Genomic DNA, 21554 nt, shown 5'->3' with positions numbered 1-21554 from the left:
AAGTTAATTCCATCAGTGACTAATAAATAAACAGAAGACTAAAGAAAAACCTTAGTCTAGGAGTGTTATGTCAAATGATTAATTCAAATAATTTACATTTTGGGTGAATTGCTTTTATCGGGTACACAAGGAAACCTTCCAACACATCATGGCACTGTGGGGTTGCCAAATGTTTGTGATTGTTGACTTGGCCCATGTAGAAGAAGAAGTCTAAGAGAAACGTTAATGGAAAAGATAACGTAAAAGAACATTATATAATTTAATTTGAATTGCGACATGATCAGTACACAATTCAGACGTAACAGTATTTATTTATTGCATGATGAGGACCAGTGGTGGCGCCAGGGATTTTCTCTAGGGGGTGCTGTGGGGTAGCTTGACGTTTCATAGAGGGTGCTCAAACATTAAAGAGCAATTTCCAGGTTAAAGTCACCTGTGAATACATGTGTAGGAAAATGATGTATACTCTAGATTTTCAAAAAAATATACATAAATATACACTACAGTGCCATCTGGCGTCGTTTTTGTAAGACATTTTTACTTCCGCATCAAAAAGCCTCCCCACATGACCTCCCGCGTGTGATGTAACAAAGGGGAAAATAGGGGAGAGCGGCAGGTGTAACGTATTAATAAAAATGGATCCCAGTGCTAGTTTCGACACAGAAGACACAGAAGAAGTTGAACATGTATATTCGAATGCATATGACGGACCACAACCTTATAATTATGAGCCTGCTAGGCGTCCAAGAGACCAGGAGCAGCCAAGGGTTATAAGGAATAACGGCCATCGGAGAGAAATTGAGCTGTGGTGTGAGGAGAACCAGTGGAGAACTGGGCAGCTATCTTGGTGAGTTATCGGCGTTAGCTACAGAATGTTAGCTAACGTCACATCACAACATTGTAAAGTTAGCTATCATATATCAGGCTATAACTAAAGTAGCATTGCTAATGTAGTAACGTTACTGGCAGGACTGTTGATACTGATCCATAACAGAAACTAATGCGCAAGTATCAGCCGTATCTCGCGTTACCTAATGCAAATCCACACTACCTTCAGAGCTGTACCGGAGGGGAGAGAGAGAGCAGGGAAGGGGCAGCTATCTTGGTGAGTGATCGGTGTTAGCTAGAGAATGTTAGCTAATGTCACATCACAACATTGTAAAGTTAGCTATCATATATCAGGCTATAACTAAAGTAGCATTGCTAATATAGTAACGTTACTGGCAGGACTGTTGATGAGCTACACATATTTACATTACAATATCAATATACATTTCGTCACAGACGCAGCATTGAAGTCCCGTCTCTTTGTCTCCACAAAACGAACCCAGGACCGAAAGCTAGCTAGCTTTCTTTTTCTGGACTCGATGTCCTGACAGGCTGGTATTTGTGCAACCTGCACAAAACACAATACTGCACCATGATTACAAATGGTGAAATACAATGTAAAACTACCGAATAATACCAGCTCACTAAAACACAACCGCTCAACACAACTGCTCAACGCAACTACCAACTATTCCCGCGGTCAGAGAGTGGAGATGTGTCCCCTTTGTGATGTAATATGACACGTTTGACGTATGACCTTAAAAAAAAGCCGTTTTTAAGAGCAGAGCTCAAAATTGCTCCTTTCCCTCTGAATTCCTGCCCTTATGTCTCGTAAAACATATCAAATCCTGCATTCACTTTTTTAATTGTAACTTCAAGCAAGTTTAAGCATAAATTTAGAAAAAAAATAACCTGCAAGTTGCTCTTTAAGGGTTTCCCATTAATGCACCAGCGCTACAGTTGAATTTTCTACTGCAACACTCCACACACAGTGTACCTGCGACTGTTACAATGAAGGCTCGATATCAGCTCACGGCATATAGGTGTAAGCAGGGGTAAAGTGCTATTTTTACAAGTGGGGAGTGGACCTCACCTCCTCTAGGAGGGTCCTCACCTCCTCTAGTGGGGTCCGGGGGCAAGCTGCCCCGGGAAGATCTTTTTTTTTTAATTGAAGTTAAAAGCATCAATCTGGTGCACTTTGAGAGCAAAATGAAGAGATCTATGGATTCATCTCTCAACATCCATATGAAACAGAACTGTAAACAGATTTTCTATTTCTTTATAGATATTTTACAAATCCCTCCCCTTTTAAAACAAACCGTTTGAGACCCACTGAGATAACTAGACTAAAGTTAACTATCTAAACACTGAGAGAGTCCTTTACTTCACCTGAGCTGAGGTTATCTGAGACTCTCAGTCTGACAGGAGAGAGTTCTCCCTCCACCTTGTTGTTGAAAAAGCTCCTTATATCCGTTAGCTTGGCTGGCTAGCTAGCACCAGATGCTAACCACAACGATCTCCGGTAGATACCCACCGGTGCGCGAGCTCGCTCGCTCGCGCACGCACACAAAATGGCTCGTGCCACACACACAAAGAGCAGAGCTTGAATGAAACACAGAGAGCCAGAAGTAAGCTACTTGCAGGGCCGTGGGAAGTAGGGGTGCTGAGGGTGCTGCAGCACCCCCTGGTGGAGGACAGGGGATCTGCACTTCCACAAGATATAATAAAAAAAAACGAATTTTCAGCCTTGATGTAACAACATTCATAATTAAGTAAAGATAACACCCTTTTCCCCGGTTACATTTTCCATTTGCCCTGTACGATGGGCGCTGTGAGTGATGAAGTGGGGGATGTTGGCTTAGCAGGCGCCCACAGCTCACAGCCAAAGTGAGAGAGATAGAGAGAGGGGATACCACGGTACCGGCAGGGATTGTTGTTAGCTTCTGCTGCGCTAACGGATATAAGAAGTTGTTTCTACAATAATGTGGAGGGAGAGTCCTCTCCTGTCAGACTGAGAGGCTCAGTGAGGTAAAGGACTCTGAGGGCTTAGATAGTTCACTTTAGTCGAAGTTATCTCAGTGGGTCTCAAACGTTTTGATCACAATTTATGTAAACAAATATTTCCAAGGCACACCTTTATAATTATTAGGATAAATAAAAACAGGTTTGAAATTATTCCAATGTATACTATAGGACAGTAAACCAAAAATATCGTTTAAAACTGGAGATATTTTAAAATATACATAAATAAATAAATGTTAACTGGTAAAATAAGATATGAATGAATAACACAAATAAAATAAGTTACATGTATTTGTTATTGGCTATGGTAGGTTATTGGAAATGTTCACATACCTGCTTATTTGATTGATAAAATGCAAACCGATCTTTTTCATATAATAATAATAATAATAATAATAATAGATTTAATTTGTTAGCGCTTTTACAGGTGCTCAAAGACGCTTTACAGATAATAGTGAAGAAAAAAAGAAAAGAGAAGAAAGGAACAACAAATAAATATATAGTTAAAGTTAAAGTCAAATAATACAAAAACAATCACACATGAAAAGCCAGATTGAAGAGGTGAGTTTTTGTGAGTTTTTTGAAGGTGGTGAGGTCGGTGCAGTCTCTGATGGGTTGTGGGAGTGAGTTCCAGAGGGAGGGGGCAGCGACGGAGAAGGCTCTGTCCCCCCAGGTCCGGTGATTGGTGCGGGTGGGGATGGATAGGAGGTTGGCTTCTGATGAGCGGAGGCAGCGGGAAGGGGTGTGGTGGTGCAGCAGGTCTGTGAGGTAGGGGGGGGCCTGGTTGTTGAGGGCTTTGTAAGTTATGAGGAGGACTTTGAAGTGGATTCTTTGACGGACGGGGAGCCAGTGGAGGTTCTGGAGGATGGGAGTGATGTGGTCTCGGGAGCGGGTGTGGGTGAGGAGGCGGGCAGCAGAGTTCTGGATATGTTGGAGTTTATTGAGGAGGTTGGATGGTATGCCGTAGAGGATGCTATTGCAGTAGTCGAGTCGTGAAGTGATGAATGCATGAATCAGGATTTCAGCAGCAGAGGAGGAGAGTGATGGGCGGAGACGGGCAATGTTTTTGAGGTGGAAAAAGGCGGTCCTGGTGATGTGATTTATGTGGTGGTTGAATTTGAGCTGACTGTCGAAAATGATTCCGAGGTTGCGGATGTGAGGGGGGGGAGATAGAGTGTGGCTGTCAATGGTGAAGTTGAAATTCTAGATGTCTTTGATACGGGATGGGGGGCCGATGATGATGATGTCTGATTTGGCACTGTTCAGTTGGAGATAGTTTGTTTGCATCCATGCTTTTATTTCTGAGAGACAGTTGGTGAGAGTGGAGTGTGTTGTGGGGGTGATGGTTTTTGTTGAGATATAAAGTTGGATATCTCAACAAAATATATGGGTGTTTAGAGTTGTACCCCCTAGATCAGTCTCTAATTGGGTGCTCAAAGTGCACCAAATTGAAGCATTTTACTTTAAAATGTTTAAAAAATCTTCCCGGGGGGGTACCCCCGGACCCCCCTAGAGGATGTGAAGTCCACCCTTCCAATTAAAACATGTTATAATATATAATAAATGTGAAGCCTTGTTATATTAGCTGTCCAACATGTCAATATATTTCTCTTTTTGCAGTGTAGTGGTCTTTTTTAGAAGTTTTTCATTGCCAGCTAAAATATTGCCTTATAGGGCAGCACATTGGTCAGAACCAGCCCTGGTGTCATCCCCACAGCACCCCCCATTTGAAACATTTTCCCACGGCTATGGCTACTTGTACTCACGTGGCCTATTTTGTGCAGAATCCCTCTCGCTTTCAGGTGGTTTTGATTGAGAGTCCACAAGTGAACGTTTAAGGACTAAAAAACGTTGCTGTTAGCAAATAATTTGGCGCTCTAGCTAACAGGAAGTCACTTATGGAGCTATTTCAGGGTCATAAGTTTCAATCATTCAAAAAAATACAATCCTTTTTATCCTGAACTTTGAAAAATACAATGATGTATTCAAAATAAAAAAAGTAAATATTATTTTTGATTCAGTTCAGCAATTTTTTTGAATAATATATTTATTTTCAGATTTCACTTTTATACATATTTTGATATTTTAATCCTTATTTTTTTCAGCAAAGATTTTTCGTTTTCAGATTCAAAACAATTATTTTATCATTTTCAAATCTTGCTTTTTCAGGTTTCACATTGCTTTTCCCCTTCAGATCGTTTTTCACTTTCAGATCTTTTTTTTTTGCTTTCAGATCTTTTTTTTTCGCTTTCAAACTTTTGGCCCTGATATTGCTTGGGGGGCGGGGCTTACCAAAGAGTAGTTTGTTATCCTGAGTGACAGGCCTCCCTCTGTCAATTGCTGAACTGAATCAAAATAATATTCAACCTGGAAAATTATTTCAAATATATATATATTTGTTTTAATACAACATTGTATTTTTCAAAGTTCAGGATGAAAACTTGGACTTTCAAATACATTTTATTTTTTTGAATGATCAAAACTTATGACCCTGAAATAGCTCCATAGTCACTCAAGAGTCACAAAATAATTTAAGCTATGGGTAGGTCAAAAATCTAATGGGTGCTGGCCATTGGCCTAATCATATCAACTGTGTTGGCTTTATGTTTTTGGTCAAACATTTGTTTGTTTCACATTTGCATTGATGCAATCAAGAATTTTTCTAATTTAATTTAATAAAAAGAATAATAATAATTTTCGAAATAAGAAAACATATATTTCTCCCTAGCTCCCCCCTGGCGCCGCCCCTGATGAGGACTGCTCATATTCGGCTAAATACAAAAATAAGGCTGAGTTTATTTCACATTCAATACAGGTCTTTCACAGCAGACATTCTTCTTTTCAAAGTGGGAAAAACATACTGTAGGTGTCACAATAATACACCAAGGCCAGTTCCAGTGAAATATCGAGAAGAAATTCAGATTCCCTGTAATCGAGTGGGTTCTTCCTTGGCTCATTCCTTAGCCTTTAACCAAGCCTCATGGAAATTGGGTCAGTAGTTGTTCTGACAAAAGTTGAAATGAAAAGCAGTGGAAGTCTAAACAGATTTCCAGAGCAATGTGTTGGACTGAAGATCATTTTTATAAAGAAAGCATGATTGTGATGGTCACAGCAGCAGAGAAGTTGATTCCAGCCGAGATAGACAAGCCACAGTCCTGGGTTTAGTCTTCTGTGTAACCCATACAGTGAACGTTCTAACCATTCTACTTAGAGTGCAGTCCGAAATACATGGAACATCTCCTATATATTATATATTTTTTAACCATATGTCATATAATAGCAAGATATAACATTACATGTTGAATCGTATTTTATATATATTACTAGGGATGCACCGAATATTCGGCCGCCGAAAATTATCGGCCGAAAATGGTTAAAAAGGCTCTTTCGGCTTTCGACCGAAAGGGTTTTAGCACCGAAAAAATATCACCGAATGTCAGAGAACAGGGTTACGTTGGTAAACTAACATGTTGTTGTGATGACGTAATCAAAACGCGGCGACAAGCACGGCGCGCGACTATGTCTGCCGCTTGGAGATATTTAAAAATATCAGAGAAAGAGGCGCGGATTGCGATTTGTAAAACGTGTTCAGCTGACATTTCTCGAGGGGGTGTAACTGCAAAGACTTTCACCACTTCGGGATTACTCCACCACTTGAATTCAAAACACCCGGACAAATATGCGGAGTAAGATCAAATCACAAGCACTGACAGCGAGAGACTGTTCAACGCTGCCTCTCATGTGCTTGATGAGAAGAAGAACAGACTTATGGCTGATAAATCAGAGAAGCTACTGTTCATTAAAAATAACCTCCCACTTTTCCTTAATAAGTAGACAAGGCTGGCTTATCATAAGCTTATTTAGTTCTACATGTCTACTCTATACCCACTTTCCTGAACAATTTTCATTGTGAGTTATAATTCACCATCTCAGGTTATCATTAGGGGGAAATGACAGCAGCACAGTGTTCAATATATTGTACTTTCGGTATCTAAATGATACAATGTTGTTTACATTGCTCATGAGGACAGACCACCTTATTTGCAGATTCTTGAAATTGTAATTTAATTTGTAATTGATTGTGGATTTTGTATCCAGTTTTCACTTTATGTATCTTTATACAATGTTTACTACTTTGCTTATGAGGACAGACAGCCTTATTTACAGATTCTTGAAATTCAATTGTAATTTAATTTGTAAATAGTTACATTCATGTGGATTTATCCAGTTTGCACATTTGTATGCATGCACTTATAGGTGCATTTGTTGTTGTTGAAGGCCTGGCTGTTACAGTCTTTATTTACACTATTTTGTTTGTTACACTAAACAGTTGGCCGAAAACCGAATGCTGAAAGGCCGAAAATGATTAATAGAAATATATATATATATAATGTATACATTTTTTACCAATGTTGTTCAGCTACCTGATTATGGAAAAAGACATGATTATGGCAACACTTAACTTAAATAATAATCACTATTATGGGTCCATAAAACATTTATTCAGCACTTTTGAATGCATACAGTACATTAATTCCAAGTCAAGTCCATTTTCTTTTTAAGTTAAGTTTTTCCATAATCAGGTAGCTGAACAACGTTGGTAAAAAATGTATACATTATATATATATATATATATATATATATATATATATATATATAATGTATACATATATATATTTCTATGAATCATTTTCGGCCTTTCGGCATTCGGTTTTCGGCCAACTGTTTCCTATTTTCGTTATCGGTTTTGCCAAGAATTTCCCATTCGGTGCACACCTATATGTTACACATTCAATAAAAAATTGTGTATTCAAATATAAATATCTAAAAATAAGCTAAATGTTTTTTTATCAAAACTAGGAAAGAAAACAACAAATAATAATACATATAAAAAGCTAAAAAGATTTCACCCCTCGTCTCGGTTCAATTGAGTACAATGAAGCTGATGGGAGGTTGCAGAAACCAGAGGCACTCCAAACTATAAACCTTAAGAACCTGAGTTTGAACGCAAATAAAATGAGCACCAATCAATGTGCAATGCGAAACCAACCTGTTTTAATAATAGAAATTGTGTAATTTCATTTGTTAAACATCTGGAGTTTGAAACAAGACAGGATGCTGACTTGAAGATGTCACCCCCTCCCTCCCTCCTAACTCCCTCATTCTCCTTTGTCCTCCTCCACATGTACCTGAAAGAGAGATATTCTTACCTGCATTGATGTTAAGTATATTACTTGTTAACTGGGAAAGGAGGTATACTTATGCATAGACGTATGCGCTGAATGTAATTGTCTGGTATCTATGCTGCTGTGTGAATGTTCCCTTCATTTTTGTATTCAATTCATTAGCTTGTTACTGTTCCTCATCTTACATAAAACGATTTCGTCTTATCCTTTTAAAAACCAAACAAAATTCAAAGATGGGAGTGGTTAGCTCTCTTTATCAGTGAAACTGGACATCTGGCCAGAAGACAATAAAGACTGCACGCCATCAACAGCTCTTCCTCTACTGACTCTATTCCTCTTCTTCTGATCATCTTCACAATTTATGCAATTTGTGATAAAAAAGTAAACATGCTAGCACATAACAGCAGCATATAGCTTGTGGTAGCAAAAAATAAGCAGGTAGAAACCCAAGAGAAACAAGATATGGATATTTTTGTTTGACCTCATGTTGCTTGAGGACCATATGGGCCCCTTAACAGAGCGCTGGTTCTCCCTGAAGTTCATTGAAATGATAGACTCCAGCCTGTAGTTCCACCACCTTATTCAGATTTTACAGAAAAAATTAAAACTGTTTCTCAAACACTTTGTTCTAACTCTCTAAACTTCCGTGCTCTCGTTATGTTGGCCTGTGGGGAGAATCCTTCCATCTGGCATGATTAAGTAGGCTACAGTAAAGTGTACTTTAATGTTTGTTACAGACTTATCCTGCAGTATTACATGACTACATGCTGTTTCTTCCAGAGTGACGGCTCTGTTGCTGGCTTGACTGAAAAAAACCAGGAAGAGAACACTAATGCCTTACAAAACATGACAATGGTATGTGTCATTTATTTTATTCTGCATTCAAAATAAGATGCACACGCAGGGATCACAGTGTTGTTCATGAAGGTGTTTCTATGTTTTTCAATCTTTAACAACCAAAACCTCAGACATGAGCTGAATGTTACTTACTTCTTCAACTTCGATTATAAGATTAGGTTTATTAGATTTTGAATAGAGACCAATTTTAACTGGGCTCTATTGTTGTTAATTTCTCCTAAAATGTCATTTTGATTTAATAATTAGATCTGGTTTTGTGAGAAATTACCATGAATCTATTTCATACAATGACTATTATTTAAAAAGGTTTGGGAGCTACCGGGAGGCTCGTCTAATTGAGCGAGTGAGTATGCACATGTATAGCAATCTATGTGCAGTTAAATGTTGGGTTATGTATGTGATGGTGTGTGAGGTTGAAATTGTGTTACATGTATGTTTTACTTCAGCTCTCAATTTGAAAGGAAGTGAAAAAGAGATAACATTTAAATTGCCATCTTAATGTCAAATAAGTTACCAAGTAAAGGGTTCAAATTGGCTCATATAAATATTTGTAGTCTAAGAAATAAAGTGTCTGAGATAGAGGAAATATTATCATGTGGTATTCATTTGTTAGCAATATCTGAAACTCACTTAGATGACAACTTTAATGACGCTGCAGTGGACATTGATGGATACAGTATATTTAGAAAGGAATGCATATGGAGGTGGGGTGGCAGTATACATTCAAAGCAAATACCAGCTAAAGTGAGATAGGATTCGATGTCTGCTGATATTGAAGTACTTTGGTTGCAAATTCATTTACCACACTTGAAACCTTTGTTGCTAGGATGTTGTTACAGACCTCCAAATGCAAACCTAACTTATTTAGACAAATTATGTGAAATGTTAGATAAAGTTTGCGATCTTGACAGAGAGATTTATTTTATCGGAGATTTAAACATTGACTGGAATATGTTGCACTGTGACCTTAAAAACAAGCTGCAGACAATAACTACAATGTAACTTGGTACAAATGGTGACTAAACCTACTCGGATATGCATAAAGAAAGATGGGTCAAAAAGTGCAACTTGCATTGATCATATATTCACAAAATGTTGCCATTTATAATTTAATCATTATCGTGAGAAAGACAAAGGTGCCAAAAGTTGGACCAAAAGTTGTTGTGAGGAGATCAATTACATATTTTTTGTGAAGAGTCATTTATACAGGATGTTCAAAAGATACAATATGTTGGAAACATGTTTTTGAGAAAGTCGATCCAGATGATGCTCTTGATGTATTTAATTTGTTATTTATGCAGGTGATTGATAAACAGGCTCCACTTAGAAAACAGACAGTAAGGAACTTTAGAGCACCCTGGTTAGATGAGGAATTAAGGCAAGGCAAGGCAAGGCAATTTTATTTATATAGCACTTTTCAGTGCGTGGCGATTCAAAGTGCTTTACAGATTAAAAGCAAAAGACATTTAAGAACAAATACAGCATAAATAAATGATTAATTAAGGGATCTAATGAAGAGATGATGCAAACCATGTAGCTCTCTCATCAAGTTATGAGTCAGATGGACATGTATAGAAGGTTAAGGAATTATGTTACAGCATTAAATAATAAATAAATAAAAACAATTGTATTATGGAAATAAAATTAAAGATATAAAGGATGATAAGAAAAAGCTGTGGAGTTTAGTAAATGGCATGATGGGCCGTAAGCCGACATCCACCTCAACATATCTTGAGGTGGAAGGGACATTGACTAAACCAGTCCAAATTGCTAATTATTTGAATGATTATTTTCTTGATAAAGTGAATCGTTTGAGGAGAAATATGAATCAAACTATTAAAAGTAACTCCACATGTCTAATAAATGATTTAATTATCTTTTTTTTACGCTAGTTTTTTCCTCCTTGTGAGCGCCTTTTCTTATTTCCACCACCAACTCTGTTCAGAGGGATTACCTGAACTGTATAAATAAATATACATTTTTTTATATTCAAGACTTTGTCTCTGGGTCGTGCATTTGGGTTCATCAGTTTGTTTATTTATAATAAATACATTTGTATTGATTTTAAGATATTTTCATACGTATTGGGATCACTTGTATTAATGTGGACCGGAGGGAGAGGGTGACGAGCATAAGTTTCACTTTCCTTTTTTATTTAAATTCCAACTTTGGTCATGAAGAATATGTTTCTCTGTTGTCCACATTCGTAAAGCATAAAGCAACAGCATCAGAGCACGGTGCAGAGTCTCTAGATGAGTTTACAGTAGGGATGGGCATCTCCATCACTGAGGCCGATGCCAATACGTTGCCACGATACGATACATTAACGATACATTTGAAACACCAGGCGATGCGATACGATACGATTCACCCCTGTTGCGATACAGTTCGATACGATTTGATTCAACATTATGCGATACGGGGCGATATGATGCGATTCAACACGGTGCAAAATAATGATACAATTCAACATGGTACAACAGAGGATGTTGCTTTATTCCTTATTGACCAGCATTAACAATGTGCAAAAAACAATTACCATATAGCAATGGCCATACAACTGCCAGACTGATGCACATGACACTCATTCAGTAGGCTAACTCACCAGTGAACAGAAAGCAGCGGTTTTTATATTATTAACATATAAAGAATACAAATAACCTTTCAAAAATAGGTCTTAATAACATTTAAACTATTATTGGCAGTCACAGGCTGCTGTAAAAATAAAAACCACTCTCACTGACATAACACCTCACTGAGCTTAACTAATATGTCTAGCTTGTAGGTTTTTCTTAAGGAATATAAGTTGATCAACATGATCAGGATGAAGCAAGCTGTCACTATGTCACCGGCTGTACTAAACACTCGTTCAGAGGGTACACTTGTTGCAGGGATGGACAGTTAGCTCTTTGCCAATGTTGAGAGCAGTGGAAGATCCACTTGTTTTTTCCACCACTGCAACACATCACCACTCAAACCTAAAGCATCCCTCTCCCTGTACTTTAAGATTTCCTCCTTAGCTCTCTCCTTTGTGGTCTTTACTGGTGATCTTGCAGGGAGGAAATCACCGAACATCTGGTCCAAGGCCGTCAGATTTTTTAAACATTTTAAAGTAAAATGCTTCAATTTTGTGCACTTTGAGCGCCCAATTAGAGACTGATCTAGGGAGTACAACTCTAAACACCCATATGAAAAAGATCGGTTTGCATTTTATCAATCAAATAAGCAGGTATGTGAACATTTCCAATAACCTACCATAGCCAATAACAAATACATGTAACTTATTTTATTTGTGTTATTCATTCATATCTTATTTTACCAGTTAACATTTATTTATTTATGTATATTTTAAAATCTCTCCAGTTTTAAACGATATTTTTGGTTTACTGTCCTATAGTATACATTGGAATAATTTCAAACCTGTTTTTATTTATCCTGATAATTATAAAGGTGTGCCTTGGAAATATTTGTTTACATAAATTGTGATCAAAACGTTTGAGACCCACTGAGATAACTTCGACTAAAGTGAACTATCTAAGCCCTCAGAGTCCTTTACCTCACTGAGCCTCTCAGTCTGACAGGAGAGGACTCTCCCTCCACATTATTGTAGAAACAACTTCTTATATCCGTTAGCGCAGCAGAAGCTAACAACAATCCCTGCCGGTACCGCGATATCCCCTCTCTCTATCTCTCTCACTTTGGCTGTGAGCTGCGGGCGCCTGCTAAGCCAACATCCCCCACTTCATCACTCACAGCGCCCATCGTACAGGGCAAATGGAAAATGTAACCGGGGAAAAGGGTGTTATCTTTACTTAATTATGAATGTTGTTACATCAAGGCTGAAAATTCGTTTTTTTTTTTATTATATCTTGTGGAAGTGCAGATCCCCTGTCCTCGACCAGGGGGTGCTGCAGCACCCTCAGCACCCCTACTTCCCACGGCCCTGTCATCTAGGGAGTGGAAAAGAAGAGAAGAGAAGATTTTTAGATTTAGATTACAACAATGATGACATACAATACTATAGTATACACCCATTTTCAAATCAATACACTTTTATAACTTTTGGCACAGTTCCTATCAAAACAAACCTGTCTCTTCTTCCTCTCTGTGGGGGCTCCTGTCACCTTCTGTTTCAGCTGCCTGGTCCTCATTAAGTGTATCACCATCCCCTGCCTGACAATAATCAGCACAGATTAGCTATTAAACTAAACAAGTAAGTATCAGTTAAGTAAGCCACAGGTAAATAACAGTGAAAGTGAGACAGACACTAGCTACAATATATTGAGTAGTATATTCTTACCTGTCCATCCATCTTCACCACCTCTGCTGTTATCCTCATGAATATCATGTCCTTAGTTTCATTGTCATCCAGGAAGGCCAGGTCTTTGAAGCGGGGATCCAGTACTGAGGCGTAGTGGAGGAGGTCTTGGAGATATGTGTAGCGACCATCAAAGTCCAGTCTGAATCGCTCCTTCATCTGGGAAATGACCATATGATCGCTCTCATCTGGCTGGAACTGCCTCCGCAGTTTGGTCTGGATTGGGGAGATCATTGAGATGGTGGAGTTTTTTTCCTCACTGAGGAGCGGAGTTGCTACTTTCAGGGGGGCATCAATTTGATGACCTCTGGGGTTAATGTCATGTTATCCTCTGTCCGACTGGCAATGGCTTCTCCCCTCCTTATCTTCTTTGGCAGCAGGGTGTTCAACACAGCAGGCTGCTGTTCCCCAAAACGCTCCAACATGTCCAGGGAACTGTTCCACCTTGTGGAAACATCATGCACTAGCTTGTGGTGAGGCAGGTGTAACTGGATCTGCATTTCACGGAGAGCTTCAGTTGCTTTTGGGCTTTTGTGGAAATAAGTCACCACCTTCCTCATTTTCACCAAAAGCTCTGACACCCTGTCCACCTTCAGGGCTTTTTTGGGAGGCCAGGTGCATCGCACATGTGGCTCCATCTGTGCACCAACTCCAGCCAGTATTATGTTTCTAGCATTATCTGTGACCAACGCTGGATTCTTGTCTTCAATTTTCCACTCGCGGCAAACTTCTTGCAGTAACATTGCTAGATTATTTCCTGTGTGGGCCTCGTTGAACACTCTGGTCTGCAGAACATGGTTTTGCAATACCCACTCGTCATCAATATAGTGTGCTGTGACCTTGACATATGAGTCAGTGGCGCAAGACGTCCATCCATCAACTGTAATTGCAACTCTTTGGGCATTGCTCAGCGAGTCAATTAACTCTCTTCTCACTTTGTCATAAAGAGCAGGGATTTGTTTCTCTGTAAAGAACCTCATATTTGGTACATGGTACCTGGGCTCCAAAATCTGGAGGAGTTGTTGGAAGCCCTCATTCTCCGTGACACTGTACGGCTGGATATCTTTACAGATAAAGAAGGTGATGGCGTCAGTTATTGCCTTGGAGCGGGTAGAACTGTTAGCCAGCGGATCGTGAAAAAAAGTTGTGATATGCTGCTGCTCACCAGTCTTGCTGCCGCCAGGGATAGCCGGGTTACCTTTAGCTGAATCCGAGGAGGATAGGGAGACAGCCGCATACGTAATATTCACCCCATGTCGCCTTTTTAGGTGCGTCTCTAAATTCGTGGTACTGCTAGTGTATTTTATAGCAACACGGCATTGTTTGCAAATTGCTTGTGATTTATTAAGTTGTCCGTCATTTTTGAAGAATCCGAAGTGTTGCCAAACATTTGATTTATATTTATTTTTCGGTGCGCTGTGTATTTCTTTCTCCTCGACTTCCATGCTGCTTGTTGATAACTGTAACGCGTGCACGCGGCTCTCGGGCATAGTAGTGGCGGATCAAAGATCGTCTCTGCAGAGTGCTGACATGAGTGGATGAGTGGATATTAATCGATTTTTACCAATGCAAAGAGACGCTACAATCGATGCATTGCGAGTTCAACCCAAACTGTAGCCGATGTGCACTCTTTCAACTGGTGCACTCGCATCTTGAACATTTAAGCCGGTGCACCGATGCGAATCGGTGAATCTTAACATCCCTAGTTTATAGTAGTCCCTCGTTCTTATTAAACATCCATGTTGTAGTCCGCCGTATAGAAAACTGTTGTTTCCATAGTTTCCCTACAGCAGCAGACGCACATTCATGACGTCCGCTGGTGCATCATAAACACGTTGGATAGTGAAAGTGCATTCGGATTCTCTAAAGTACCGCAGTCTCTTCTCCTAAATCCTTTTGAATTCTCCTATCCACTATCCCTTAACCCCATGACGTTTCACTCAGAGGTCAAGGGATAGACGATAGGGATAGACGTAGGAGCTGATTTTTGACTATTCAACCGCAACCCTGGCCATTCGACATGCACCGCTGTGACAAATGACAGATGACTTGAAGGGCGAGCTAGATAATAGGAAGTTAGTGGGTGCAGTACTACTTGATTTTAGTTCTGCTTTTGATGTCATTGACCATTCTTTGCTGTTACACAAGCAAGAACAAAATGGTTTTGATTTTGATACGCTGAGGTGGTTAGAAAGTTACCTGACAAATCAAAGTCAAACTGTTTTTCTTAATGGAAGTCTTTCAAAGATTAAGACAGTCACTTGTGGAGTACCTAACGGTAGTTGTTTTGGACCACTTTTATTTTCTATTTTCACAAATGACCTACCATTATTGTTAGAAAAAGCCAAAATTGTAATGTATGCAGATGACTCACCAATACATGATGCTGCATCGAATACAAGACAGTTGACTAATTTTATGAATAAAGATCTACAATTGATATCAGAGTGGGTCATACATAATAAGTTAGTACTCAATGCTGAAAAAACAAAATCTTTATTAATAGGATAAAATCATCAGTTAAAAGGTGAACCGAAATTGCAATTACATTTAAACCATATTCAAATTGAACAGGTCAAGGAGACAAAATGGCTAGGTATGACCCTGGATCATAAATGATCTCGGTCTACTCTAAACAAATTGATAATGTTGTTTGTAAGATGGGAAGGGGTGTGTCACTTGTAAAAAGAATTGTAAAATATTGGTCAATGGATGTCAGTAGACAAGTTCTGGATGCTTTGGTTCTGTTGCAGCTTGATTATTGTTTGGTTATTTGGTCTGGTGCTGCTGAAAAATACTTAAACAAACTAAAAGTAGCACAAAATAAGGCAACACGATGTGCACTGCAGTGCTCCTACAGAACCAGAGTAACTGGAATGCTGGAGACACTGAAATGGTTAAGTGTCAGACAGAGGTCAGTTTATATTTTGTTACATTTGGTCAGAAATATTACAGTGACTCACTCACCACTAGGGATGGGTACCGAGAACCGGTACTAAGTCAATACTGGTACCTGATTGGACGGTAGCCTATCGGTATACCGTTAAGCCGCTGGACAAACCAATATGGTCTAGCTGCGGCCGCGGACAGTACACGACACTACACGACACTACACGACACTACACGACACGCCCACCTGACACGACACTATGGTGGCTGAGAAGGGTCAAGCTGCGGCCGCGGACAGTGGAGGTTGAACCTGTTGGAAGTTGTACTTCCAAATATGGTCAGAAGAGAGCACGCCCAACACGTGAGACGCTGACACAAGGATATTTAAGGAGACATGGAGGTTTACAGACAACAGACAACAAACAATATGGCGCACCGAGTACAGGTAATTAACGTATTGTGGTTTTAGATATAATTACATACTATTTAGGTTCTCGTTTGTTTTTTCGATGTGGCTGTTTAGCGCAGTGTACTTGTGTTTATTTTTGCTGATTTGTATTTTAAATATTAAATGTAAAGGAATGGGATAAATATATATATATATAATGGTATATATATATATATCTTAGCTCTTAGCTTGATATGCCCGACGTTCAATTAGCATATATGCTAACTGAACATACTCTTTCAGTTAGCATGTAAAGCTAAGATATATGTATATATCTTAGCTTGACAGATGAAACAATGCATGTACTCTAATTTTTACAAGAATCAGATTTTGTGTAAGTTTAAAATATTAGGTGTCTTTCACATTTTTATGTTTTTTATTTAAAACATGTATTAGCTGCTATACTGTAGACATGTAAATATGTATAATTATATTATTATTTTAAGTGTGGTTTAAAGTTAAATGATAGTTATTGGGTAGAGCCAAGTAACCCAGGTGGATGCAATCAGGTAATTAGGACAGAGCCTCGGTTTTTAGATGGGGTTTGTGGCCATGCTGTAGGCCTGACATTTAAAATAGCTGAAGGGCTTTCTGTTTGAACCACAGTTAAATATACAGGTTGTGTTGTGCATAACATATCAACCAAAGAGTAGAGCTGGCTGAATCAGATGGATTTAAACTTTTTTATTCATTTTTCAACAAGATATCAAGACACAAAATGTGCTCTACCAAATGGTGGCGCTGGCAGTTAAAGGGTTACCTTCTGAAAGTGAGGAAGTATGACCAGCTTTGTCCCATATGATTATACAGGCCAGTCCATTGCTGCTTGTTTAAGGAGTTAACTATTTCCAATATTAAAGTCACTTAAATTGTATTCTATTTTATTCACCTATAGACAAACAACACAACACTCCGTGATTGAGCACGCCCAGAGCTCAACAAATTGGACTCGGACACCTTCCAGTGTCCATTTTGTGAAAGGACCGGGTAACACCCTGGTCTGATGGCTCATTTGCAGAGCCACCAGAGGTCACTTGTGAAATATGGAGGTAAGTAAATCTATAATTCTATATGATCATTTTATACTTCATCACATTACATTTTACTTGTTAGATGTGTTTAATGCCTCACTCATTATGGATACATGTGTTATTTCTGTGCCCCAGGACATCCTTGGTGTAAATTAATTTTGAATTAGAAATTGAAAATTGAAAATTAGATTTATATTCAGGTTATGAATTGTTAATAATGCTCGAACAGTATCCTTATTTGGGGTAGGCACAATATGAGCATAATCCCACATTCAATCTGCAAAAATTCAGTTTAAAGGCAAAAATATTATTGTTAGTGAAATGATTATTTATTGCCCTCGCACAAACACCTTGATTAAAAAAGCATATTTACAAGAAATTCATTTTGGTTTGTTTCTAGAATCCTCTAAACCACTTTCTGTCTCTTTTTAGGTTATAATGTTTATAAATGCCATCTCAAATGTGTGGCCAGCAGCCATTATCACTGTGGCTTTTGCCCAACAATCATTGGGAGAAAGGAGATGTTCTTTAGTCACTTTAAAAACTGCTGCACCGAACATCCAACTACGTTGGCGGCGGCCCCAGCAACCACAACGACCGCTCCAGTGATGGCCCAGACGGCCGCTCCAGTGATGGCCCAGACGGCCGCTCCAGTGATGGCCCCGACGGCTGCTCCAGTGATGGCCACTCCAGTGATGGCCGCTCCAGTGATGGCCCCGACGGCCGCTCCAGTGATAGCTCAGACGGCCGCTCCAGTGATAGCTCCGGCTGCTGCAGCAACATGGCACAATATTTCCACAGCCCCCAAAATTGATGTCAAAGCGCTAAACCACAACATGTTGTTTTTGTAGCCTACAACTAAAAAGGAAAAACCTACAAAGGCACCACTCATCCAAAACATCGGACATCACAGCAAATCGCCACCTAAAATCACAGTGCATATATAAAAAAAGGGGACTTTTTGCAGTTTCCAGGACCTTTAAGGGTCCTGTGCACTGTATTCATGTCCAAAAATCTAACTTGGGTATCACCTGTCAGTTGGAAACGTGCAACAGGGCATATGACTATGCACGGAGAAGTGGGCTAATCGGATTTGACTGCGTCCATGTCCAGTCCTTGACGTACAGCCCTCTTGCCACCAATTCACCTATTGTTCACGATGAGGGGATTTTCACAGACATGGTAGCTGGTTACTACTCCTAAAACACATACTACATAGAACTTATGGGACATGCAACATTTGTTTTGTGTGGTACTGTGTCATTCTGAATCGAGCATGGATAATTTTTGGAGGAGTTAAACCGTGCATGTCAAAATAATGGTTGACTGTCTACAGATGCCCCTGGACACTGACGAGGACCACTCCTATAACAGGAGGCCTTACAGCTTCCTTCCTAAAGAGTCGGTTAGTGAATGGGCACATTAAAGTGTACAACCCCTGATGCATGTGAATTTATAACATTACATATATGACTTCTTTATACCATCTTGTCTTATCAGTGAGATGGAACTTTGTTCTCATAACCTCACCAAGGCAATGAGTGAGGAAGCGCACCAAAGGCTGAAGGACGTGTGAAAGATTCCCAGGAGTTTCTAAATAGGCTTTAAACTCCTGCAGGTCAATATTTTTTAAGTTGACCAGCTCTGATTTTCCACATGATGTTCTGTTCAATAAATGTTCATTGAGGAAAACGGTATCAGTGTCTTATTTTATACACATCACAGTGAATGCTGAACTTGCCGGACCATATACTGTAGTTGAAAGTACACAATGAAACACTGGCTTGCTTGTATCAAATCAATACAATTCCCACATGCCCTACCCCTGAACCTGCGGTCTTCAGACTCTGGCCCCCCGCACCAACCTGCGATCCTTCGGGGACAGAGCCTTCAGTATGGCAGCCCCCACTCTCTGGAACGCTCTCCCTGCGGAGATCTGCAACATCCCCACGCTTGATGCCTTCAAAAGGGGTCCCATCTGTCTGCCAAGGCCTTTGGCCCCAAATCTATTTGTTGTTTTGTCTGATTGCCTTTTGTTATGTTTGTTTCTACTCCTGTTCTTCTTTTTAAAGGGAGCTTGGGTCTCATGAAAGGCGCTATATAAATCCAAGTAACCAATTATTATTAATACATCATTGGAACGGTAAGAATCTCAGCTACAACACTCACTAAAGCCTTTCCATCTCCAGTATGCCTACATGACAAGCATTTTTATAATATACAGTAAACATATCTTTGACTTATTGCAAAATTATAAAATAAAATTCACCCCGGCTGTCATTCAAATGAGATGTCAACCATCGAAATGGGATAAGGGGTTCCAAGGGGTTCTCAAACGGATAGGTTATTAATTTATTTGCCTAATAGTTGCTTAAAATGCTACAATAAAATGTGCAATTCGTTTTTAATCTGCCATGTACGGTCTCTCAGCCGTGTCGTGTCAGGTGGGCGTGTCGTGTAGGGGGCGTGTTGTGTAGTGTCGTCAATTCGCTTTTAATCTGCCATGTACGCTAGTGCCTCTCAGCCACCGTAGTGTCGTGTCAGGTGGGCGTGTCGTGTAGTGTCGTGTAGTGTCGTGTGCTGTCCGCGGCCGCAGCTAGACCCTTCTCGGACAAACGGTGCTGCTATCGCAAGCCCCCAGGAAGTGCGCCGGACTCAGATGAAAATATTCGTGGTGGCCAAACGGCGGTACTACACTTCTGTTTGGTTGCCAGGCCCGGAAACACTTTTTCCCATTGACTTACATGGGGAAAGAGTGGTCTGTAAATCGTTGGATGATTTTTAAAAAAATAAATAAACTTCCCAGTAGGAACACTTGTATAGCCCTTATTAAAAACATTCGTTCCTCAAGTTGTAAAAATGTGCTAATAACATTATTCTGAGAGTTATTTCCCTCTGCATTATGAACAAGCATCTAACCCACGGGACCGCGCCGCCCGGCACGTTCATGTTACGTGTTCAGCATGGTCCCGACCAATCAGAGCACACTGTGCTCACAGGGAGGGTGGGGGCTGGAGCTATTGGAGCTACAAAGAGCCGTTAAAGGCAGAGAGTGAAATTCAGTGAATACACGTAGTTTACAGAGATGCTGTATGAGAAACCAATATGAGTTGCGTTTATCTTTACCCATGGATGCACAATAAGAACGGACCCATATCGTCTTACTGCCATCCCACGGAGCTGTAATAAGGGATATATTGCACATGTTTGCTGTAATTCATTATTAGCCTATGGGCTGTATGATTAAATCTTGTACCGTAAATGTTGTATTAAATAAAGTTAATATTACCGACGTTAGATCAACGTCCCTGTAGCTCAGTGGTTCTCAAACTTTTTCTGTCAGGCCCCCCCTTTGGAGAAAAAAGAAAGTCGGGCCCCCCCAACACAAATAGTCAGGCTCAGTGGCGGCGCCAGAGATTTATTTTTGGGGTGCTGTGGGGTAGCTTGACGTTTCATAGAGGGTGCTCAAACATTTAGGGTTTCCCATTAATGTACCGGTTGCTACAGTGGAATGTTGTACTGCAACAATCCCCACGCATATACACAATGTACCCGCGACTGTTACAATAAAGGCTCGATAATCAGCTCACGGCATATAGGTGTAAGCAGGGTTAAAGTGCTATTTTTGTATGTGGTGTGTGGACCTCTCATAGGGGGGTCCGGGGGCAAGCTCCTCCGGGAAGATTTTTAAAATATTGAAGTTAAAAGCATCAATCTGGTGCACTTTGAGAGCAAAATGAAGAGAACTATGGATACATCTCTCAACACAGAACTGGAAACAGATTTACTATTTCTTTGTGGATATTTTACAAATCACTCCCCTTTTAAACTTTATTCATTTTTTAATGTCATATAGTATTTCATACCTGTTTTTAATTTATTCTCTTATTTTTTTATAACTATAATGATCATATAAACGTGTGCCTCGGAAATAATTGTTTACATTAATGGTGACCAAAACGTTTGAGACACAC

At 39.6% G+C, this 21554-nt stretch overlaps 1 protein-coding gene across 11 annotated transcripts in view; it reads left to right on the top strand.

Annotated features, from left to right (window-relative positions):
• Window positions 1-21554, top strand: part of LOC307042238 (whirlin-like) — a 366287-nt gene that overhangs the window by 214637 nt on the left and 130096 nt on the right. For 10 of the 11 annotated variants that reach the window (XM_079686030.1, XM_079686023.1, XM_079686032.1 and 7 more), the window contains one exon: window positions 8817-8891. The exons of the other annotated variant lie outside the window; for it this stretch is intronic. In XM_079686030.1, the coding sequence (XP_079542156.1) occupies window positions 8817-8891 (75 nt within the window). The remainder of the gene's footprint in view (window positions 1-8816; window positions 8892-21554) is intronic. 11 annotated transcript variants of the gene reach the window in all.

The sequence above is a fragment of the Notothenia rossii genome, assembly GCF_949606895.1.
Source record: "Notothenia rossii genome assembly, chromosome: 6".
Lineage (NCBI taxonomy): Eukaryota > Metazoa > Chordata > Actinopteri > Perciformes > Nototheniidae > Notothenia > Notothenia rossii.
This window is presented reverse-complemented; position numbering and strand designations above follow the sequence as displayed.